Below are 25,551 nucleotides of genomic sequence, written 5' to 3' on the forward strand. Positions count from 1 at the left end.
TAACAATCCTGAGGTAAACTGTAACCACAAAGGCTACCACTCACTTAATGTGCAGTTGGTGTGCGACCACACATGCCGAATTCTCACCGGCAATGCCCGTTATCCTGCCCGATGCCTTCATCCTGCGCCAGACCGGTATGCCTGCTCTGATCCAGCCACCCCATCAGGCTCTGGTTGGCTGCTGGGAAACAAGGGCTATCCCTCTCTACCTGGCTCATGATTCCTTTCCACAACCCCAACACCCGTGCCCAGCACTCATATAATGACAGCTGTACGGCTGCCAGGAACATCATTGAGCAGACCATCAGAGCGCTCAAGCAACAGGTCCATCATTAGGACCCTCATAATTTTATACAGCTCAATTAAATCTCCCCTCAGTCTCCTCTGTTCCAAGGAAAACAACCCCAGCCTATCCAATCTTTCCTCATGGTTAAAGTTTTCCAGTCCTGGCAACATCTTTGTAAATCTCCTCTGCACCTTTTGTAGTCCAATCACATCCTTTCTGCAATGTGGTGACCAGAATTGCACACAGTGCTCAAGCTAACTAATGTTGTATACAGTTCTAGCATAACTTCCCTGCTCTTGTATTCTATGCCTCGGCTAATAAAGGAAAGTATTCCGCATGCCTTTTGAACTATCTTATCAACCTGTCCTGCTACCTTTAAGGATCTGTGGACGTATATTCCAAGGTCCCTCTGTTCCTCCACACCTCTCAGAATCCTCCCATTTACTGTGTATTCCCTTGCCTTGTTGCTCCTCCCCAAATGCATTACCTCACACCTTTCCAGATTGAATTTAATTTGCCACTTTTCTGCCCAAATACCCAGTTCATCGATATCTACCTTCAGTCTGGAGCTTGCCTCCTCACAAAAATTGGTCGTGTGGTTGTCAGCATCATCTGCAAATTTCTTTATCATTCTCCCTACATTTAAGTCTAAGGGACCGAAATTCATCACCACACCACCCGTTGCCTCTGACTGCCGCCCACTGCCACCAACATTGCTCTTCTTGATCCGCCCAGTGCCACTTTGGAGATGGCCTGGAGCGGGCGGGAGGGGAGAGCTGCCAGGAACCGCCCGCTGACATCAGCAGACGGCCGAGTGACGCAACTGACCTTCGGCCCACCAAGCTCCCTTATTCCTGCGGGCTGGAGTCAATGGGACTTGGTGGCAGACCAGGGGTAGACCGCTGCGAGGAGGCTGGTCTGTCCCTGGAGGTGAGTATGAAGAAGCTGATAAAAAGGTAAGTGAACATTTTTTTTTTATTTCCACAGCATGGGGACCCCTGGAGGTCTTCTGATAGTTTTTTTATTTTTTACTGCTGCATTTTTTTTTTCCAGGTCTTCGACTCTCCGTGGGCCAGGCTCCATCCTCGGCAGCACTTGAGCGACAAGCGCCTCTGCCACCGAGAATGAGACATCCCGCCCGCTGCCACCCAGATTGGTGGCATGCATTATCCAGTTGCCGCCCATCTACCTTCGAGGGACCTCGGCCATGAATATCCCGCCGAAAGTACCGTCCGGTACCTCGGTGGCCATTGGCGGCACTTTGATGATGATGATGATGATTTGGGTGGTACTTGGGCGGGCAGAGGCCTTGATGAAAATTGGCCTCTCAATCATTAATATATACTACAAAAAGTAAGGGACCGAGTGCTGACCTCTGTGGAACCCCACTGGAAACAACCTTCCAGTCACAAAAACTCTCCTCAACCATTACCCTTTGCTTCCTGCCACTGAGCCAATTTTGGATTCAATTTGCCACTCTCCCATGGATCCCATGGGCTTTTACCATTTTGATCAGCCTACCATGTGGGATCTTGTCAAAAAGCCTTGCTAAAATCCATGTAAATTACATCAATCGACCCTCCTAGTTACCTCCTCAAAGAACTCAATCATATTAGTCAGACTCGATCTTCCCTTAACAAAGGCTGACTATCCTTACTTAATCTCTGGCTTTCTAAATGAAGGTTTATACTGTCCCTCAGAGTTGATTCCAGTAATTTGCCCACCACCGAGGTTAAAATAACTGGCCTGTAATTGCTCAGTTTAGCCCTTCCTCCCTTTTTAAACAATGGTACAACGTTAGCAGTTCTCCAATCCTCTGGCACAATTGTAGCCAGAGAGGATTAAAAAAATGATGGTCAGAGCCTCCACAATTTCCTCCCTTGCTTCTTTTAGTAGCCTCGGATATATTTCGTCCGATCCTGGCGATTTATCTATTTTCAAGGTTGCTAAACGCCTTAAAACTTCCACTCTTACAATGTTCATCAATATTTCAGTATCTTCCTCCTGAACTTCAATGTCGGCACGGTCCCCTCTTTTGTTATGCCGACGGAGGGGGATGATGCTGGAAAATCCCATGAGCTCAGCTCTGTGAGAAGTCAGCGAGCATAATGTTCACCACGCTCTGGACTTATTGCTTTCGTGCTGGAAAATATAACCTATCATTTTCACATTAAATAAACACAATCTGTTGAGTGAAACGGTTTCACGAGGCATTACAAAATGGCACCAAGGGCATTATTTCCAAAGCATACACCCGCTTCTATCTGCAATTAGACAATGATCCAGTTTGAATGGAAACTTTCCTCATCATCAGCTGATTTAACGCACATGGCCCAAATTTTCAATGGCTATGTATGTTCAGCAAATTCCTGCCTTTTCACAAACCCAGCTCCAGCTAATCGCCTGTTTTTATGGCCACTTATTGTAGCCAACAAATCGTTTCATGTGATGCATTTCTTTCTGTCTTTTTTGTTTTAGCTCCACTGACCAAACTCTGCTGAGGAGTTACCCTGCAAATCTGCCTGCTCTGGGTTTGTGGGATGTGGCTGGGCTGCAGCAGATTTGTCTCAGAGACCAGAGCAACACAAACAGCAGAAGGCGAAAGGTAGGAGTTTCTCATCCATTTTCTCATTAAATTGGTGACAGAGAATATTTAGATTTTTTTTAAAAACTCTAGTGTCAAATTTTAATTTTCCAATTACATTTTAAAAAATCAAGCATTTAGAGGCAAAGCAAAAGTTTGATGAAAATAGATTTTTAATCTGGGTTCCATCATATGATTTAAAAGTGAATGTAAGAGAGTATTGCTTCTGTCTGCTACACTCAACACCACTGTGAAAACTCAAATGTGGCACTGAGGCAAGGTACATATAACACATAGTAATAGTACGGCAAGAATAGCTATAACTGCAATTTGGAATATAAGTTCAACATTAATTGTATGAATCTGATCGCTAACTCTGTACGTACATTACTGCTAAGTAGAAGTATTTTTTAAAAGTATTCACTCCAGATCCTGTCTCACTTGGAGTCTGTTCTATTCAGTGTACAATATAAGGAAATGTATTTCTAAGTTTGTAACAACTCCACAATCAGCTTTATGAAGACTGATCTGTTAGTGTCAGGCCTTTGCATGACGTTTCAGTCTTACATTGTCCTATTTTTGAAACATTTTCTGAACAGCATTTTTAAAAAATAGTGCAGCATATTTGCTAGCTCCTGCTTTTCACATTACAGTTCTGATAAATTATTTTCCAAGTGTTTTTGTATTATATTTAACAAACGTGCTCTATACCAATGAAGAAAAAGGGGTGAAAAGGAACAATTCTATTTTAATGAAAGTCACTTAGATTGTAATACTTCAGTTAATCTACTTGATTCCATAGTTACAATATTATTTTAAACTGTTAGAATGACACTATATCTATGCTATTACCTTTTTATGTTTGACATTTGTTTCTCAAATGCAATTGTTTTGTCATTTGTCAATTTGTAACTAAGCTGTTTAAATTGTTATGTCTACCTTTGATTTTTTGTGTGAAATGTGATTTTACCCCATTATTTTATACCCTAAACAGTGTATTATTTATAACTTGGCTTCTAGAGGAACAGAATGTTGTTTTAAAACTGTAAAATAAAATCCACCATACCTGGTGACAAAACAATCTTTGAGACAATGGGAAGGAAAGAGGTTTCCTCTGCCCGCAATGTAGCAAAACCATAAACCTTATAAACAGATTTACTATTACATAACAGAGGAAATCTCCTAGCAATATTTAATGTGATAATGTTTTATGAAAAGATTACTTAAAGCACAATTTTAAAGAAAATAGGCATTAAAAAGACATTTATAAATAGAGTTTCAGCCAGCAAGTTAAATCATAGAAACATAGAAACATAGAAAATAGGTGCAGGAGTAGGCCATTCGGCCCTTCGAGCCTGCACCACCATTCAATAAGATCATGGCTGATCATTACCTCAGTACCCCTTTCCTGCTTGCTCTCCATACCCCTGGAAATCATATTGATGGGACTATCAATATACTGGGAGTATCAGAATGTTTCCTCTATTTAGATAATTTATTTGTCATTTAGTTTTGAATCTGTTCCACATACTCAGATATCCTTGAGGATATGTTTTATGTGTTTGCTCCAGGATATTGATTGCTTTCAAATTTTATGAATGTACTATTCTCAGCAGGGCTGAAAAAATACTATGCGTTATTTTATCAGAAAAAAAGGACAATATTCATATTTATGTCCCAACGAATTATGGATCAAAATACCACCATGAGCATTACCATCATCTCCACTATCACTATCATCAACAATATACACATCACTTTCAACATAACCATCATTACACCCGCATCTCCACCATCAATACCACCATCTCCACCTTCAATACCACTAACTGCACCTTCAATACCATCATCTCCACCATCAATATCATCATCACCACCATCAATACAAATAGCACACACACATCTCCACCATCAATACCACTATCTGAACCATCATCATTAGCAAAACCGCATCGCCACAATCAATACTACCATCTAAACCATCCATACCACCATCTTCACCATCAATACCACCATCTCCACCATCAATACAACCATCTCCACCATCAATAACATCACCTCCACCATCAATACCACCATCAATACCACCATCTTCACCATCAACACCACCACCTTCACCATTAATATCGGCATCTCCACATTCACGACCATCACCACATCCACATCACCACCATAAATCTCCATCATCAGCACACCCACATTTTCACAACACTACCACTATCTCTGCCAGCACTATTTGCACCATCTCCACCACTACCCTAGCATGACCACCATTGCTATGTCTCCATTACTTACACTAATACTTGATATTCTGCAAACATATTATTCTCCTTTGGCTGTCTGCTCTCCACAAAGGCAGCACTAATATCGCTGAAAAAGACAATTTATTAGGTCGCATTAAATTGATTTGTGCCATATATTATGATATATGTTTATTTTAACATCACCATAATACAGCAACATTCACCACCCCCCACCCCACCACCACCAAACCCCTTCCTTGATGTGAAAAAGGAATTTCTGTCAATGTTGGGTCCATAAGATCAGGCTTGGTTGTGATACCCTCCATGGTTGAGTAGTCTGCTAATGCTCATCTGCCAGGTTCTTGCGTAAAAAGTGATCCATTAGGCAAGTTACCAGAAGGTTCTTGGTGTTCACAAGACCATGCCGGGTATAAAGCACCATCTCCAGGAGAGGAAATAAAAGATCTCCAAGAATGCAGAATGTTTGTTTCCCCTGTGGGGTACCAGGAATTTGGGGCAGAACCAATTCAGACTGGGATTCCATCCCGTTTGCAGCAGCCCTTTAAATTCCACTGGGGGGATGGTGAGTGGATTTTCTGCCTGCATTCCAGAGAGGCTCACCAGGAATTATACCCTTTATTCCCTTAAAAGGCCTCAGCAGAACTCTCTCTGAGTTCTGCCGAGAGCAAACCCAAACCTTTACAATGGAAGGGTAATCGATACATTGGGAGCAAAAAATATGAAAAAGATTTGTGTCAATCCATTCCACGGTCTCCATTCTGCCATTGGAGAATAGGAATGCTCAGATATTCTGGCCAATGGTTCATGGTGGTGCTTCTGAAGCACTCTTATGGACATGATGCACCCACGCCAGCCACCTGAATGACCCCGCCCCTGCAATTTGGGAAAGGGTGTGTGGCCACACACTGGGTCCACTCTGCCACACTTGCACCAGTGGAGCAGGCCTCATGAATTTTAGGACCAATACGCCCTTTGAAAGTTGCAGAAAGCAATCAGTATACGAAGGGTTAACACTTGCTATGTTCTCCGCTCCAACTGTCGGCAAAGGAGGATATTATTCTATGAAATCTGGAGAAACAACATTTTTCTTCACAATCATGCACCAAACACCCAAAAAGAATTTGCTTTATGTACAGTTGTTGCTGTTTATAGAAATTGAATTAACTCAAAGTATCTAAAATGAATAATAATCTGTACCTTCCTTGTGCATTTCCTTTTATAGATTGCATCTCCAATAACAAGATGTACAGTTTTATGGGAGGAGGCTTGTTCTGTGCCGGTGTGGGCAATATCCTACTAGTTGTTTCCACGGCAACTGATTACTGGATGCAGTACCGCCATTCTGGCAGTTTTATGCACCAGGGACTATGGAGATATTGCTTGCCAGCAAAATGCTATCTACACACTGACAGTGTTGGTAAGGAGATTGAAAGCAGGCATGAATGGAGTTCATAGTATAGCGAATGAAGACAACAATTTAGAAATTTAATTAATCCAATTCACAAACTTTATTGAGGATTTGAGTATAAGTAGAATAATCGTTCAAGATCATTAGCCGATATTAGGGATTTTGTTTATATATAAAAATGGCAGTTAGGGTGCAGAGGTACTTTTTCCCTCTCAAACAAAGGCAGGAAATTGTTAGACGGCAATTGTTCCTGTGATGTAAGATGACACAATCGTAGCTTCCCTGACGGTTTAGTTAGTAAAGGCTCCATGTGAGGGTCAACTCCAAGGCTGTGCTGAGTGAGCTGATCACAGATGAGGCAGTAATTGGGGTTATTGTTTTAAATGATTTCAAAGACTGAGTAGGAGGTGTACTTAGAGAGAGAGAGAGAGAGAGAGAGAGAAAGCACACACACGCACAGAGGGAACACGATAGGAACATAGAGAGAGGGCTAGAAAATACCATCTGGTTCATCAGGCCCACTGCCTCAGTCATGGTGCCACCGCATAGAGATTGTACTCAATAGGTATACAGAGAGATGAAAAACATACAGAAAAAGTAGTTGAAGACAAGCAGAAAGATACAGAGAAAACAAAGAAAGTGTGAGAAGAATACAGAGACGGGGGTAGACAAATAGAGTGCAAGATGAGAAAAAGAGGGGAAGGCAGAACAATTTCAAGAGAGAAAGCCAACACATGAGGAGAGACAATTAAAAATCATTTTTCTCTCACGAGCAACACCCCAAGAGATTAATTTGCGTGATAAATATTTATATCTGTAAATGCATGGTGTCCTTTTTCCAGGTATCCCAACATTCAAACCTCAATTCTCAAGTCACAGACACTGGCAATGAAAGCAAAGTCAGTTGTTTGTTCTGGTCCACATGAAACAAACATATCTGCACAGAAACAAAATTAAATCGTGGTGGGGACATATCGGGGAATAATTTGGATGTGACTCTTCATCAGAAATGGGCTCCACCCAAAATATTATTCTTTCCTGTTCAGATACTGACCAACCGTTTCCAGCATTTCTTGATTTTCAGCAATTGTGGACTTTTTATTCTCAATATATCTGTGCAGTCCTGACCGTTCACATTTTCAGTCTGCCCTTTGCATTTCGAACAATGAACAGTGCTTTGAATAAAAAGGTGTATGTTGAAATATTGAGAACTGTCCCACTATTCAGTATTGTGTTAACATGTGTCTTTATTTCAACAGAATGGAGTAATTCTAGTGTAGATTGTAACAGCTTCAATAGACAAAGAACGTACAAAAGAAAAATTCACATGAATATTCACTGCTCTGCCTTTAGCAGATAACAATCAATTTACCTAATTTTATAATTTACCTTATTTAATATGTGTATTAACAGAATATTTCCACTAATGAATCAGAGTAAATTAATATTTACCCTCATTAATGGTATTCCAAATCATTAAATCATTTTTGCTGTAATTTCTCACCATGTTATGTTTATGTCCTAGATTAGAACATAAGAATTAGGAGCAGGAGGAGGCCATAAGGCCCTTCAAGCCTGCATCGTCATTCAAAAAGATCATGGCTGATCACCGACCTCAACTTTACTTTCCTGCCCGATCCCCATATCCCTTGATTCCCCTAGACTCCAAAAATCTATTTATCTCAGCCTTGACTGTAGTTGATTCAGCATCCACAGCCCTTTGGGGTAGAGAATTCCAAAGATTTACAACCCTCTGAGTGAAGAAATTCCTTCTAATCTCAGTTATAAAAGCAGAGAAGTCCTGCGACAAATGTACAGGGTATTGGTGAGGACACATCTAGAGTACTGCATACAGTTTTGGTCTCCGTATTTAAGGAAGGATATACTTGTATTGGAGGCTGTTCAGAGAAGGTTCACGAGGTTCATTCCGGAGATGAGGGGGTTGACTTATGAAAATGGGTTGAGTAGGTTGGGCTTATTCTCACTGGAGTTCAGAAGAATGAGAGGTGATCTTATCGAAGAATATGAGATGATGAGAGGGCTCGACAAGGTGGATACAGAGAGGACATACCCTTATGCTGAGACTGTGCCCCCTCGTTCTAGACTCTCCAGCCAGGGGAAACAACCCTGTCAATCCCACTCAGTGTCTGATATATTTCCTTGAGATCACCTCTCATTCTTCTGAACGTCAGAGAGTATAGGCCCAATCTACTCAATCTTTCCTCATAGGACAACCCTCTCATTCCAGGGATCAATCTAGTGAATCATTGTTGCACCATCTCTAACGCATCTATGTCCTTTAGACAATAACCTTCTCTGGAATGGTGCTTGGTGTAATCAGGGACTTTTAACTTTCCATCAAAATAAAGGCAGCAAATTAAAGCCCTGGTGTTATCAGGGATGTCTCACTTGCACTGTTTATCCTGTGAGAGGCACACAATACTAACAGTATGGTAACATTTCTAATCTGGACTACAATGGTCATCAGCTCACATAAGAAAATAAGAACATAAGAAATAGGAGCAGGAGTAGGCCATCTGGCCCCTCGAGCCTGCTCCACCATTTATTAAGATCATGGCTGATCTGATCATGGACTAAGCTTCACTTCCCTGACCGCTCCCCATAACCCTTTATTCCCTTACTCAAAAATCTGTCTTCCGCCTTAAATATATTCAATGACCCAGCCTCCACAGCTCTCTGGGGCAGATAATTCCATTGATTTACAACCCTCTGAGAGAAGAAATTCCTCCTCATCTCAGTTTTAAATGAGCGGCCCTTATTCTGAGGGTATGTCCTCTCTGTATCCACCTTGTCGCGCCCTCTCGTCATCTTATATTCTTCGATAAGATCACCTCTCATTCTTCTGAACTCCAGTGAGAATAAGCCCAACCTACTCAACCCATTTTCATAAGTCAACCCCCTCATCTCCGGAATGAACCTCGTGAACCTTCTCTGAACAGCCTCCAATACAAGTATATCCTTCCTTAAATACGGAGACCAAAACTGTATGCAGTACTCTAGATGTGTCCTCACCAATACCCTGTACATTTGTCGCAGGACTTCTCTGCTTTTATAATCTATCCTCCTTGCAATAAAGGCCAACATTCCATTTGCCTTCCTGATTACTTGCTGTACCTGCATACTAACGTTTTGTGTTTCATACACAAGGACCCCCAGGTCTCTCTGTACTGCAGTACTTTGCAATTTTTCTCCATTTAAATTATAATTTGCTTTTCTATTTTTCTGCCAAGGTGGATAACCTCACATTTTCCCACATTATACTCCATCTGTAAAATATTTGTCCTTTCACTTAGCCTGTCTTTGCAGATTTTGTGTGTCCTCCTCACAATTTGCTTTCCTACCCATCTTTGTATCATCAGCAAACTTGGCTACATTACACTCGGTCCCTTCATCCAAATCATTAATATAGATTGTAAATAGTTGAGGACACAGCACCGATCCTTGCGGCACCCCACTAGTCATTGTTTGCCAACTGGAAAATGACCCATTTATCCCAACTTTCTGTATTCTCTTAGTTAGCCAATCCTCTATCCATGCGAATATATTACCCACAACCCCGTGAACTTTCATCTTGTGCAGTAACCTTTTATGTGGCACCTTATCGAATGCCTTCTAGAAATCCAAATACACCACATCCACTGATTCCCCCTTATCCACCCTACCTGTTACATCCTCAAAGAACTCCATCAAATTAGTCAAACATGATTTCCCTTCCATAAAACCATGTTGACTCTGCTTGATTGAATTATGCTTTTCCAAATGCCCCGCTATTGTTTCCTTAATAATGGACTCCAGCATTTTCCCAACAACAGATGTTAGGCTAACTGGGCTATAGTTTCCTGCTTGTTGTCTGCCTTCTTTTGCAAATAGGGGCATTACATTTGTGATTTTCCAATCCGCTGGGACTGTCCCAGAATCCAGGGAATTTTGATAGATTACAACCAATGTATCCACTATCTCTACAGCCACTTCTCTCAAGACCAGAGGATGTAAGCCATCAGGTCCAGGGGACTTGTCTGCCTTTAGTCCCATTTTGAGGGGAGAAAAAAACAACCCAATTTATTTGAAACTATTCAGTAGGTTTATAACCAGCCTGTCTTTATGGCTTAATATAATACTTTGGGGTGACAATTGGGTTGGAGACTACTTAGGGTGCTAATGGCGACGAGGCGGTAAATGTTGCACGGGAAACGGTTTGCGTCTGCAGCCACAAAATTCAGCAGCTGGGCCCTGAGTGTGGAGCGGAATGCTAAAGGAGACATTCCACACCTCTGTTAGGGTGTTAGACTGGCTGAGCAACTGAAATTCCGGAGCTAAAGAGCTAGTCTCGGAGCAACCTGAGAGCGGCTTCCCTGGAAAAAAAATCCACAAAAAAATCCACAAAAATCATTCCAATTCCTTGCTCTCCTCACATGCAGATAAATCGCAAAAATAAAAAAAAAAACAATCACACGTACCTCATGTAATCATTTCTTCCCTTACCATAGCTGGAACAGCTCGGACCGCTCGCTTTCCCAGGCGGTCCCACTATGGCACGCTATGGAGCGCTACAGGGTCAGTGCGAAACAAAAATCATAGTGCTGTCTAAACCAGGGTCGTTGCACACTTGCTTGACGCTCCTGAGTGTTACTGGTTAGCGCAACGACCCCTTTAGCGCCCCTGTTCCAACTCTTTCCAGGGGCACTAAGCGACAGAATTTCTGTCCCTTTGTCTATTTCTCAGTTTTCCTATATTGTCTTTTGCCACTAGTTAGAGCAGAATTTAAATTGATTTTGTTCTGATGTATAACGATAAGTAACTAATGCTTTGTTTCTCCTGACCTGTTCCAGCATACTGGGATGCCACACGAGCATTCATGATCCTATCCCTATTGGCATGCTTCATTGGCTTAATTATTGGCATCATGGCATTTATGCATTACTCATCCTTCAACAAATTTGATAAAACGTTCGCCGCAGGCATCTTGTACTTTATCTCATGTAAGTAATGTGAATGCTTTCAAACATCACAGAGGCCGTGACACCATTCATTTTTTCCAATATGTCTTAACTTTTATTCTTAATATACATATTCTTTTTATTTTGCAGGTTTGTTTGTGTTGATTGCCATGGCTATTTATACAGCGGTCACAGTAAACTATTATGGTAAGCGGTATGGCAATTGGCGCTTCTCCTGGTCCTATATCGTTGGTTGGGTGTCCGTGGTGCTCACCTTCTTTGCAGGTAAGACATTATCTTAAAAAAAGAGATGAATTCCTTTACGGTCTATACGGTCTCTCTCTGCCTGCGCTCCTCTTATTCTGCTCTCTTGAGCACCTCTGATTATAATCGCTCAACCATTGGTGGCCATGCCTTCTGTTGCCTAGGCCCCAAGCACTGGAACTCTCTGCCTAAACCTCCCCGCCTCTCAACCTCTCTTTCCTCCTTCAACACGCTCCTTAAAACCTATCTCTTTGACCAAGCTTTTGGTCACCTGCGCTAATTTCTACTTATGCAGCTCGGTGTTAATTTTTTAAATCTCATAATACTCCTGTGAAGCGCCTTGGGATGTTTGACTATGTTAAAGATAAATATTTGTTGTTGTTGTTGTCTCTGGACAATTGGCATTACAATGGATTATCAAAAGCTAATTTCCCCACTCTCCTGAAAGTGCTGGGGCACAATTCCACATTACACCTATATCCTAGTACAATTTTTTTTCATGCGTGAGCTGTCATGGTGAGCATTTGCAAATTATTTTACCTGTTAGGGGATATCACATAATCGTCTTCTCACCAAAATTTCTCTGCAGACAGACACACACGCACACACATAGATCACTGGAGAGCCATCAGGAGCAGAAGCCCTGCCCGATTTTTCTCTCCCAAGCCCAGGGACACTGAGATCAATTATGCCAACCTAGTTGAGATCAATTAACCTGACAAAATCCAGGGATTGAAGCTGGAGCCTTCCTGATGTGTATGGCTCACAATGTGTTGGACATATAATGAACCATCAGGCGAGCTTCAACAGTGAACTTTTTAGACAAAAGATTCTCAGCATCAGATCTTTTTCAAAACATATATAAAGAAATATTAATTCTAATTTAATTTTTCTCCCCTCTTCTACTACTTTTTAAAATATACTTTGTTAAACAGTAGGGCGCTGATGAGTACAGTGGCAATAACATATAAAAAATAAACTATTTCCACTGGTTGGGGAGCCCAGAACTAGAGGGAATAGTCGAAAAATTAGAGCCAGGCCTTTCAGGAGTGAAATTAAGAAACACACAAAGGTTGGTAGAAGTTTGGAGCTCTCTTCTGCAAATGGCAATTGATGCTAGATCAATTGTTAATTTTAAATCTGAGACTGATAGATTTTTGTTAACCAAAGGTATTAAGGGATATGGGGCAAAGATGAATATGTGGAGTTAGATCACAGATCAGCCATGATCTCATTCAATGGCAGAACTGGCTCGAGGGGCTCAATGGCCTACTCCTGTTCCTATGTTCCTATAAAAAGGGATGAGGGGCGGTGACAGGACAATCTGTTGCTTTCTATCTTGAAAATCTGATTGGCCAACAGGAAGAGCTGTGAAAATATGTTAAATCCTTGCATATTCATCTCTGCTTTACTTTTTTAGTAAAACTGAAATGCAATAAGACCATTCCTTCCTCAATGGAGCAGTTAGGCCGCCACTGCAATGGATGTGAAGGCTGTGTTAATTTCACCCAATATGATTGACAGAGACCTGGCAAGAACACAAGAAAGAACGGAATGATCTTACAGTTAGCTTATGATCTATAACTTCCTTCCTTTCAGTCATCAGACGTCCTTTTACAGGGATACCTGGCTTCTTTTACACACTGTGCAACTCTCTTCAGTGCTCCAATGCCTGCTTTTATCAGGCATCTTCTATGCACATTATAAGCCAGCTCGTTCTCTGAAGGATATTAATGATCACTTTCAGATTCATTGAATTCAGTTTCACAACTTGCTGTGGTGAACTCATAACCTCTGCGTTGCTGGTCTTGCATCATAACCACTTGGCTACCGTACATGTACATGTTGTAATTGTACATGTTTTTGGTTCATTATTGTGTCATTTTGCAATTGATCGCTCTGCTATGCTGATTTGTTGAAAGAACACAAATATATTATTTCATTTCTTTCCTAGGTATCTTCTACATGTGTGCCTATCGTATGCATGAGAGTCCACAAAGCTCAAATTCTCGCTAGACTACATCTAAAGAAATTGAATTATATAACTGACCATCATTATGCAAGGAGTCCCATATTATGAAGTGGTATTTTTTCATTCTCCTTAGAAAGTTAGTTTGAAATTGAAACAAATCGTAGCTATGTTTTCAGGACTTGGTTGTAGATTTTCTAATTACAGCATCAGAGAAATAAAGTTTTAAAAAGGCACGAAAATGTTCTCAAGTACTTTCAGGAATGTTGTGTGAATTTCTCCACAAAGTAATAAAATAATGGAGAGACAGTTATCCAGTTTCCAGTGTTATGTACAAGTAAAGAATCTATTTATTAGCTTATTTTGATGTATTGGAAATGGCAAAACCTGAAACTAAACTGAATTCATTGCACTCACTTTATTTTACTTAATAAATGTTCCTTGAACAACTACTAACGATAAGCAAACCTAAACTCCTACTGCAGTGTCATTAAATAATCTTTGTGGAGGTTTTTTAAAATATAATCATTCTAAAGATGCAGGCAAGCTGGCAAGGTCGGCATTTATTGCCCATTCCTAGTTGCCCTGCAAAGATGGTGTAGCGGTTTGACACAACTGAGTGGCTCACCAGGCCACTTCAGATGGCAGTTAAAAGTCAATCATATTGGCATAGGGCTGGAATCACATATAGGCCAGACCAGGTAAGGACGACAGATTTACTTCCCTCAAGGACATTTGCGAACCAGTTGGATTTTATTGACAATCTGACAGTTTCATGGTCACTTTTACTGATACCAGCTTTTTTTCTTAAATGCATTTTTTTTTAATTCAAATTCTCAAACTGCCATGGTGGGACATGTACTCACGTCCTCTGGATTTTTTGTCCAGGCCTCTGATTTACAATGTGCCGACTCAGACCACTGCCTCCTGCTCTGCAGTGTGCACCTGAGCTAGTTTTCCCTTACAGGTGACAGAATAATAGAGATGACTACATTTTATGTCTTAAAATGCAGGATTCCGTTACAAATTATATCTGAATTTAGTTCACGTCACTTGAATTCAGAAAAACAAGTCCAGTATCCAAAATAATTTTCCGTAATGTAAAATTTGAAAGGACCAAGCCACTTCCCTTTTGCTACCATTGTATAAAATTTCTGCAGACTCCAAACTACCTTCCACTTTATAGAATTCCATCCATTTAATTGAATTTCAATGAGCCCAACTGCTTCCAGTCCATTCCCATTATATAGATATCCATGGGGACCAAAGCTCCTGCTATTCACTCCTACTGTATAGCATTGCAGTGGACTAAGCCATTCTCATTCACTCTCGTGAATAGAATTCCTGATTCATTTCAATACAGAATCCTGATCTAAGCATAAAATGTTCCCTGATTATCAAAATGTTAATGCTCAGCAGATTAAATCCATTGCCTCACTGTTTTCTATATGTGTTTGTGTTAAGCAGTTTCTGTTACATTTGTTTTGGTTGAATGGCTAAACAACTAGCTGAGCTGTGATTAAAAACAAAGATCTGCAAATAGACTGTTTCCTAGATTTGCTTTTGTTGTACTGGCTGCCTGCGGACTATGCTGTCAGAAATTTTCCCAGTATTGGTGCAGTATAACTGAGGCTTGAGGCTGTAAGAACACTGGGGTCGATCCCCCGACAATATTCATCAGGGGGACCAGAATAGCTCACCACAGACCTGTCCCAGAGCACTGCAGAGGAAAGCACAGCACGCCTACTATCTGAGGAGAAACATTACATACTTCTGTGTAAACACTGGAAGAGTATCAATGCTTCAATATAGTCTGTGAAGTAATTTAATGCTGATAGTAAACAATTTCCTGTTATTAAGTGAAGCCCAGCTAATGTTAACATATTGATCCAGATTTTGTGGTGGTAATGTCAGCAAAACTATAAGCGTTCGCTGTCATTACCACTCTGAAACTGGCCCCAAATTCAGGGTTTAGTGCGAGCGCAGATAAATGCGGTCAGTCATTCCTTGCTCCACCACAAAAATCCCCAGAGCCCGCAATCAATTCAAATCACTTGCACTAACGAAAACATCCCCTTTTACGATGGAATATCACTGTTAAAAAACCCGAAATTATTAAGCCTTGTTAAAGAGGTATAACTGGGTTTTTAACGGTGTACTGACTGCTAAACACCCGTTCTGGTCCTGAAACACTAATTTTATATTTGTGGAGTTTGTGGAATTTTTCCATTAATATGATTAAGAATTACAAGTTTTTAATATTTTTTTAATATGTTTATGATATTTCAGCTTCTCCCTTAATCCTTTGTGTATGCCGCAATCTTTCTTTCCCTTTCTGTAAAATCTATTAAAAGTAAATTATAATCTGTGCATTTTACTTCCTGGTTTGCTGTCTGTGAGAATTCGTCAATGTGACTGGCTGCTTAGCCAACTCGATTACATCACTGCTGCGGGACGCTGGTGATCCGTTTGATTTCACCCCAGATAGGGAGAGCTGAAATCAACACCCCAGAGATTGCTTGATCTTTGTGGGCTGACTGCAAATTCCAGGCCAATGTAATACTTACACTTAAATGTATTATTGTGCGTACAATGATTTAGATCCTGCCAATTTTAAAAGTATCAGTTTCCTTCAGTGTAATCGCTGATATCGAACCTTATGATGATGTCAACTGTGGCGTGGTAGGTGCAGTTACATCAAGTAGTCAAGAACATATAAGAACATAAGAATATAAGAAATAGGAACAGGAGTAGGCCATATGGCCCCGTGAGCCTGCTCTGCCATTCAATATGATCATGGCTGATCTGATCATGGATTCAGCTCCACTTCCCCACCCGCTCCCCATAACATAGAAACATAGAAAATAGATGCAGGAGTCGGCCATTCAGCCCATTCAACCCTTTACCCCCTTATCATTCAAGAAACTGTCTATTTCTGTCCTAAATTTATTCAATGTCCCATCTTCTACAGCTCTCTGAGGCAGCAAATTCCACAGATTTACAACCCTCAGAGAAGAAATTCCTCCTCATCTCTGTTTTAAATGGGCGGCCCCTTATTCTAAGATCATGCCCTCTAGTTCTAGCGCCCCCTCATCAGTGGAAATATCCTCTCTGCACCACCTTGTCAAGCCCCCTCATAATCTTATACGTTTTGATAAGATTACCTCTCATTCTTCTGAATTCCAATGAGTAGAGGCCCAACCTACTCAACCTTTCCTCATAAATCAACCCCTCATCCCCGTAATCAACCTAGTGAACCTTCTCTGAACTGCCTCCAAAGCAAGTATATCTTTTCGTAAATATGGAAACCAAAACTGCACGCAGTATTCCAGGTGTGGCCTCACTAATATCTTGTATAGCTGTAGCAAGACTTCCCTGCTTTTATACTCCATCCCCTTTGCAATAAAGGCCAAGATACTATTGGCCTTCCTGATCACTTGCTGTACCTACATACTATCCTTTTGTGTTTCATGCACAAGTACCCACAGGATCGCTGTACTGCAGCACTTTGCAATCTTTCTCCATTTTAATAAAAACTTGCTCTTTGATTTTTTTCCGCCAAAGTGCTTGACCTCACACTTTCCAACATTATACTCCATCTGCAAAATTTTTGCCCACTCACTGGATATCTCTATATCCAGCTCAATTCTTGATACTGTGGGCACATTCGAGTTATTGTGAACTTCAGTCAGTGTTGTATGCTAGTTCTGTTGCTGAAATTACAGGGCTTCATCAAAATTAATCGGATTAGTTTAAGTAAGACAATTGAAAGGGATCAAGGTAGGCACCATTTATGAAGCCATATACACAAATATAAAGCCCAATCCATTTTTCCATAAATTGATGAATGGTGGGCTTGCCTGAGACCCTTAAGCTAACATAGGTCACATATTAGAATTGTCAACTTGCTTTTCCTTCGCAGCGAGTAGGCATCGTCTGGGATTTGATTTGAACATACACTTGTTCTACAAACTAATTTGCCATTAGAGGCAGAGAAATCATAAATGATAAAATCGTTCTCTGCTCATTTCTAACAAATATCTAAATAGTGAAATAATTATATAAAAGTTTGTGCAAAAAGAATTACAGAAAATATATTTACGTCTCATTCTAACATAAGATCTCATGTTTGTCTCGTATTGAAATACAAAATGACTGCAAAAAGTGGGGAGCAGCGCCCTCTAGCACGATCCTTGTGCTATGACAATACTGGATGAATTGGCGAGGTCCGCCTCACAGACCATCTGGTTATTTGTTTCTTAACATTATGCCAAATAGCATAGGAGACAGCTATAACAAGGTCAGGTGCCCTAATAACTTAACCCTGATGTTTTCAGAATGCAAAGAAAAACTACAAGACAGTTTTACCATAGGAGCATAATGTCGTTATATATACCATATGAAATTTCTATGTAATCTATTGAAAAATGAGTGGGCAAAAATTTTGCAGATGGAGTATAATGTTGGAAAGTGTGAGGTCAAGCACTTTGGAGTAGTGCTGTTACCAAAGGCATGAAAGTGATTTTTCATAAATCTATCTTTCTCTAAATAATATGAATGTCATAAAAATAAAGTTATGAACTTAACTTTTAAGAACATCAGAAGTCACTTGGTTCATTCAAAACTCTGATGGTCTAGCGATACATCACAGACCTGGAGGACTATCTATAAAGCTACTGGATTATGGAAAACCCTTGACAATAATTCTTTCAAAGCTACTACACAGGAACAAGACATGGTGGATTCAAATGGAAACAATAATGACATTGTGGCCTCATGACAGCACCTCCAAAACCTGTGATCTCTATCAACTAGAAGGACAAGGGCAACAGGCACATGGGAACACGACCACCAGCAAGTTCCTCTCCATGTCACACTCCATCCTGACTTGGCAATATATCACCATTCCTTCATCGTCGCTGAGTCAAAACCCTGGAACTCCCTCCCAAACAACACTGTGGGAGTTCCTTCATCACAAGGACTGCAGAGGTTCAAGAAGGCAGCTCAGAACCACCTTCTCAAGGATAATTCAAGGTGGGCAATAAATGCTAGCCTTGCCAGCAATGCCCACATTCCATGAATAATAAGAAGTAACACACACAGATTCTGAAGAATGCTTTCAGCTTCACATGTTTTCCTTAAACTGATCAATGCAACTCCACTAGAAGATTATTGTCCTCATCGGTTCCTGGCAGCACTGCTAAATACTGTGGCTCCCTCAATGGCTCAGTGAGTTTATTCAGTGAGTAAGTGAGACATACAGATTAGGAGGCCAGCAGGTGCCTGTGGAACCAGGTGATAAAAAGCAATCAACTTCTTCAGGGAATGAATAGCAGGGCGAGAAGCAGTATAAAACAGGTCTTCTAAAAATGTTATTTAATCTAGTAGATATAGTTAGAGAGTCAAACATGTCCAGACGCCTAGTTTGATGTCAGGCAAGATGAGTTTGAATACCAGAGGAATGAGTTGGACAGGTCAAATGACCTTGTCTCATCTTTCATTTTTACTTATTTTCTAAAATTACACATGTCCTACGTTCCCAAATTCAAAGCTGCATTCCTAATGGCCATGGATCAGAGCACAAAACTGTACATAATTTAGCACTAAGGGCTACAAGAAGAGCTGCTGTGGGAAATAGATAGGTAAGTGTCATACTGGTGAAGTAGGGGCGGTGCTCTACCTAGGTTAAAGTCTACTGCTGGATCAGGGCATGAATGATACAGCAAATAATGGCTAACTGCTTGGGTATCAGTTTGGCTCAGTGATAATATTCTTTGAGTCAGAAGGTCGATGGTTCAAGCCTGCGCTTGAACACATAATTTAGACTGACACTTCAGTGCAATCTTCAGACGAGATATTAAACTATGGTTGTGTTTGCCTGCTCAGTGATGGAAAAATCCCATTGTACAATTTTTTAAAAATTCGTTCCGGGATGTGGACGTCACTGGCAAGGCCAGCAGTTATTGCTCATCCCTAATTTCCCTTGAGCCGCCTTCTTGAACCACTGCAGTCCATGTGGTGAAGGTACTCCCACAGTGCTGTTAGGGAGGGAGTTCCAGGATTTTGACCCAGCAACAATGAAGGAACAGTGATATATGACCTGTGACCTTTATCGACCAGAAGAACAAGGGCAACAGGTACATGGGAACACGACCACCGGCAAGTTCCTCTCCAAGTCACACGCCATCCTGATTTGGAAGTAAATCGCCGTTCCTTCATCATCACTGAGTCAAAACCCTGGAGCTCCCTCCCTAACAGCGCATTGGGAGTTCCTTCACCACAAGGACTGCAGCATTCAAGAAAGCAGCTCACCACCACCTTCTCAAGGGCAATTAGCGATGGGCAATAAATGCTGGCCTTGCCAATGACACCCACATCCTGGAATGAATAAAAATAAAAGATTAGTTGGCTATTTTTCTCATTTGCTGCTTGTGGAACCTTGTCATGGAGAGTTGGCTGTGCATTGGTATCTCTTGAGGATGTGAAAGGTGCTATATTAATGCAAATTCTTTCTTAATCCAACAGTTGAAGTTCTGCATAGTCAGTCTGAGTTCCAGGTGAAGACATGGACCGGGAGAAAATTTCACAAGCAGGAGAAACACTGAATGATCCTGAACTGCTGGGTATATGTCACAGACTTATTGGATTGATGCAGGTCGTTGAGGTCTAACTGTAGGACTTACTTTATTCCTGGCATAAAAATGAAGGCAAGTCTTAAACTCTTGCAATAGAAAAGGCAATATGCATGACCTTGGACTGTACTCTATTCCACTACACTACAGTACGCGGACGACGCTTGCGTCTGTGCAAATTCAGAGGCTGAACTCGAAGTCATCGGCAACATCTTCACCAAGACGTATGAAAGCATGGGTCTCTTCTCAATCTTCCTCACTGCAATGCTCCACCTCACATTCAACTAGCTCCCTGCTGGAGTGGAACTAAACTACAGAATCAGTGGGAACCTGTTCAACCTTCATCGTCTCCAAGCCAGATCCAAGACCATCCCAACCTCTGTCGTCAAGCTACAGTACGCGGACGATGCATGTGTCTGTGCACATTCAGAGACTGAACTCCAAGTCATAGTCAACATCTTCACTGAGGCATACGAAAGCATGGGCCTCACATTAAACATCCGTAAGACAAAGGTCCTCCACCAACCTAATTCCACCACACAGCACTGCCCCCCCCCAGTCATCAAGATCCAGGGCGCGGCTCTGGACAACGTGGACCACTTTCCATACCTTGGGAGCCTATTATCAGCAAGGGCAGACATCGATGACGAGGTTCAACACCGCCTCCAGTGAACCAGTGCAGCCTTCGGCTGCCTGAGGAAGAGTGTGTTCGAAGATCAGGCCATCAAATCTGGCACCAAGCTTAAGGTCTATAGGGCTGTAGTGATATCCGCCCTCCTGTATGGCTCGGAGATGTGAACCATATATAGTAGATATCTCAAATCACTGGAGAAATATCACCAACGATTTCTCCGCAAGATCTTGCAAATAACCTGAGAGGACAGATGCATCAATGTCAATGTTCTCGATCAGGTCAACATCCCCAGCAACAAAACACTGACCACACTCGACCAGCTCCGTTGAGCGAGCCACATTGTTCACATGCCCAACACGAGACTCCCAAAGCAAATGCTCTACTTGGAACTCCTACGCGGCAAGCGAGCCCCAGGTGTGCAGAGGAAATGTTTAAAGGACACCCTCAAAGCCTCCTTGAACAGCACTCCATCAGTGCTACACTGAAGGGTCGGCCTGGATTATGTGCTCAACTATCCTTGAGATTAGGATAAAAATTTAGAGAACAGAGATTCTCCTCTCCCCATACTTTAAACAGTTACCTGTCTACATGCATGCAGGATTCACAAAGCTCTCTCCTAACCAGGAGGCAGGAGCCGAGCACTGTTGAATAAGGTTCTACTTGGCTGTCAGCTCTAGCTCAGTGGGTAGCACCCTCATCTCTGAGTCAGAAGGTTGTGGTTTAAGCCCCACTCCAGGAACTTGAGCACATAAAAAAAATTTAGGCTGACACTCCAGTGCAGTGCTAAGCACGTGCTGCACTGTCGGAAGTGCTATCTTTCGGATGAGACGTTAAATGTCTGCTCTCTCAGGTGGACGTTAAAGACTTGAAATAAGCATCTTTTGTTGCATAATTTAGGTAAAGATTAAGAGCGAAATCAAAATCAATCTTCTGCCAAAGAAAAACCCGAAAGAGGGAGAGGGGGAGATATTCCTGATGTCCACTGTGACTGTTCAGGCCACGCTTGGTGTAGTTAGCCCACATCCCACTAACTCATTTATTGATGTTGGAATTTCTGAAGTTTGGCCTTTGGAAGAGAAGGAGCTATGGAACGGCAAATTTCATCCCATAACGAATAAAATAAAGTTAATTTGGGCAGACACACTTGGGATTTACCAAATCTAACCTTTCTTACACCCACTCCACAGGTCTGTCACTCACTCACTTCCTTCCTTGTCTATCCCACTCTGCACTCAGCGTTTCTAGAGGAGGGTACAGCTCACATCCTTCGTATTATAGCATAACCCACTTTGTCTCACTGCAGAGATTCGAAACCATTAGAAATATTTTCATTGACTTTACGTTTTCCTAGTTTCTGACCCTTTTTTAAGGCAATAGTTTTACGCGAATCACCCTATAGTACACCTGGAGAGTTTAAAATGCGTTGTCTAATTTCTCTTCGCAGTAACAACATTATTGCAATCGTGTAGAATCCCCGAGAAGTGTCGGTGTCGCTTCTGATTTTCCTGTAGCTGGGATGTGGGACTGGGCAGCTCCAGATCAATCCCTTTCTCATGTTGTGTAAATCGTTCTTGAGGGGAAACAGTCCGAATATTTTGAGGGATTAAAAATGTGGTGTTACGCAGAACTGGTGACTATAACTGGAAATAATCTTTGTTGTTAAGATCTGGACAGAAAATCATGTCCTGCCTTTATACCGATTAAAAATAGATATTTCTTTAAATACTCAATTAGTTCGGTTTCAAGTTGGGTCTGTTGTTCGGGACAACACGGTAATATCGTGGATAGAATGCAATGCATGTAAAAGTATGGAACATTAAATAGAATTCGATCGTTAAAGTAGAATTCCAATAAGGTAGATTAGATCACGCATATCTATGATAATAAACTAGCAATTCAGATGTTATTTTCGTTAAGAGCACATTTAAAACAATAAATGAGTGTCTAAGGGTTAGGGTTAGGGTTCGGGTTAGAATAAATTAGTAAAATAAATGATTAAACCGCTGTTTAAGTATCAATTCTTTAAAATTAAGAACATAAACGTGCATACTGACAACATTCACAGAGACTCAGGATGTGTACACAGCACCTGCGATACTATACAGGAAAATATTGCCATTTAGATATGACAGACAATACTGGTAAAGCTGATTAGCATTTATAACTGTGATAAAATGGCCTTCTTGCCTGCTTTGCAAATTACAACCGTTTAAAGTAACATAGGTGACACACGTTTGAAGAGCAACATTTTTAAAGCAAAATACATAAATTGATTGTTTAATCTGTAATCTTAAACCGTTATCATGCAAGGTGGGTGTACTTCACACTTCAGATACACCCTGGGGCGCGCATACACAGACTCACACATATACACACTCACTTACACACACAGACTCACCCACCCACACACACACACACACACACACACTCTCTCTCACACACACACACACATATACACATACACACTTACACAGACACACAGACTCACACACACAGACTCACCCACTCACACACACACACACAGACTCACCCACACTCTCACACACACTCATACACATATACACTTACAGACACACACACAAACACACACACACTTACACATACACAAACACTCACACTCACACATACTCACGCATAAACATAGACACACTTACACAGACACACACACAAACACAAATACTCATATACACACACACATACTCACACTCACACATACTCACGCATAAACATAGACACACTTACACAGACACACACACAAACACAAATACTCATATACACACACACATACTCACACTCACACACTGTTACTAGTCTGTGCCAAACGACCCAGTACAGTTTTTGTTGCCTTCGATTTCTTGAAACATAGGTGACGTGAAATTCTGATACATTTTCCGATCAACAAAGTCGTATTCATTCGATCAAATGTTTAATATGTTTCTCAATGAGAAATGCGGCCGGGTATTCGGTTAGTTTCAGTCCATTTGCATTGATTGGTTGCGATCAATAATGTTAGTTCACATGACTCAACAAGTAATCATTTCATGTTTACTTCTCTTATTATTCCCGTCCCTCCCTCTTGTGTTCTGCTTGCAGATGTCTGGTGATCTGTTCGAAATCCCCCTGGAGCTGCATTTATTTCTCAGCCTCTTTATCTGTCCCGAAAACCCCTCTTCTCGGAGTTAAAGTGCTCGAGTAATGACACAAACCCCACTCTGAGCACAACCGAGATGTGGATTGGCAATTCTTTGCCTGACCATGTTTCATGCTGAGTGCGGCCTTGGTCTGCTGTGCGCCGCTGTCTGAGTTGTGGCAAAGCTTGACAAGTCACAATAGGGAACACCAGCCCAGCTTTGTTTCCTCCTTAATCCAATACCTGGTAACTGGGCATTTCTATTCATTTAAGAGAAACAAAAACACACACACACACTCATGGCCTTGTGAATCATTTTAACTGTTAATTCTGTGTTGGCAATATTCTGTTCATAGGTTGTAGGTACATTAATGTAATCCGGATCACACAATTGCACAAAAACAATGTATGAAGTACGTTTTAATTGTATCTATACCCTGTTATAAAGTAGTTCATGTTCATAAGTTTTCTAATTGTATTCAGCAGTACAATAAGTAATTTATAGAAAAAAATAAAATTAACCAAACATTTTTCCATTGATATATAAATATATGCAAGTATACACACCCATTTATACACACACACAATATATATATATATATATGTGTGTGAATATATATATATATATATATATGTGTGTGTGTATATATACTCATTTACGTGTGTGTGTTATGGTATACGCAGACGACGCCTGCGTCTGCGCATATTCTGAGGCTGAATTCCAGGATACAGTGGATGTATTTACTGAGGCATATGAAAGCATGGGCCTTACGCTAAATATCCGTAAGAAAAAGGTCCTCCACCAGCCTGTCCTCACCGCATAGCACTGCCCCCCAATCATCAAGATCCACGGCGCGGCCTTCGACAACGTGGACCGTTTCCCATCCCTCGGGAGCCTCTTGATAACAAAAGCAGACATTGATGCGGAGATTCAACACTGCCTTCAGTGCGCCAGTGCAGCCTTCAGCCGCCTGAGGAACAGAGTGTTCGAAGACCAGACCCTCAAATCTACCACGAAGCTCATGGTCTACAGGGCTGAAGTAATACCCAGCCTCCTGTATGGCTCAGAGGCATGGACGATGTACAGAAGACACCTCAAGTCGCTGGAGATATATTACCAATGACGTCTCCGCAAGATCCTGCAAATCCCCTGGGAGGACAGACACACCAACATCAGTGTCCTCGTCCAGGCTAACAACCCCAACATTGAAGCGCTGACCACACTCGATCAGCTTCGCTGGGCAGGCCACATAGTTTGCATGCCAGACATGAGACTCCCAAATCAAGTGCTCTATGTGGAGCTCCTTCACAGCAAATGAGCCAAAGGTGGGCAGTGGAAGCATTACAAAGACACCCTCAAAGCCTCCCTGATAAAGTGCGACATCACCACTGACACCTGGGAGTCCCTGGCCAAAGACCGCC

At 41.5% G+C, this 25,551-nt stretch overlaps 1 protein-coding gene across 1 annotated transcript; it reads left to right on the forward strand.

The window, feature by feature from the left end:
• Positions 1-6,064: 6,064 nt before the first annotated feature.
• On the forward strand, positions 6,065-13,780 carry lim2.1 (lens intrinsic membrane protein 2.1). The gene is made up of 5 exons (XM_070893115.1): positions 6,065-6,112; positions 6,377-6,551; positions 11,393-11,542; positions 11,651-11,785; positions 13,719-13,780. The coding sequence occupies exons 2-5, from the start codon at positions 6,377-6,379 to the stop codon at positions 13,778-13,780; spliced, it is 522 nt and encodes a 173-aa protein (XP_070749216.1). The 5' UTR covers positions 6,065-6,112.
• The last annotated feature ends 11,771 nt before the right edge of the window (positions 13,781-25,551 follow it).

Source organism: Pristiophorus japonicus, chromosome 11 (assembly GCF_044704955.1).
Source record: "Pristiophorus japonicus isolate sPriJap1 chromosome 11, sPriJap1.hap1, whole genome shotgun sequence".
NCBI classification, from domain to species: Eukaryota; Metazoa; Chordata; class Chondrichthyes; family Pristiophoridae; genus Pristiophorus; species Pristiophorus japonicus.

What these genes read in the sequence shown, in the direction of transcription:
- lim2.1 (XM_070893115.1), top strand. Translation starts at nt 6,377, where the DNA reads ATGTACAGTTTTATGGGAGGAGGCTTGTTCTGTGCCGGTGTGGGCAAT. An exon ending in TCTACACACTGACAGTGTTG is followed by an intron (nt 6,552 to 11,392) that starts GTAAGGAGATTG and finishes GACCTGTTCCAG; the next exon opens with CATACTGGGATGCCACACGA. An exon ending in CATCTTGTACTTTATCTCAT is followed by an intron (nt 11,543 to 11,650) that starts GTAAGTAATGTG and finishes TTTATTTTGCAG; the next exon opens with GTTTGTTTGTGTTGATTGCC.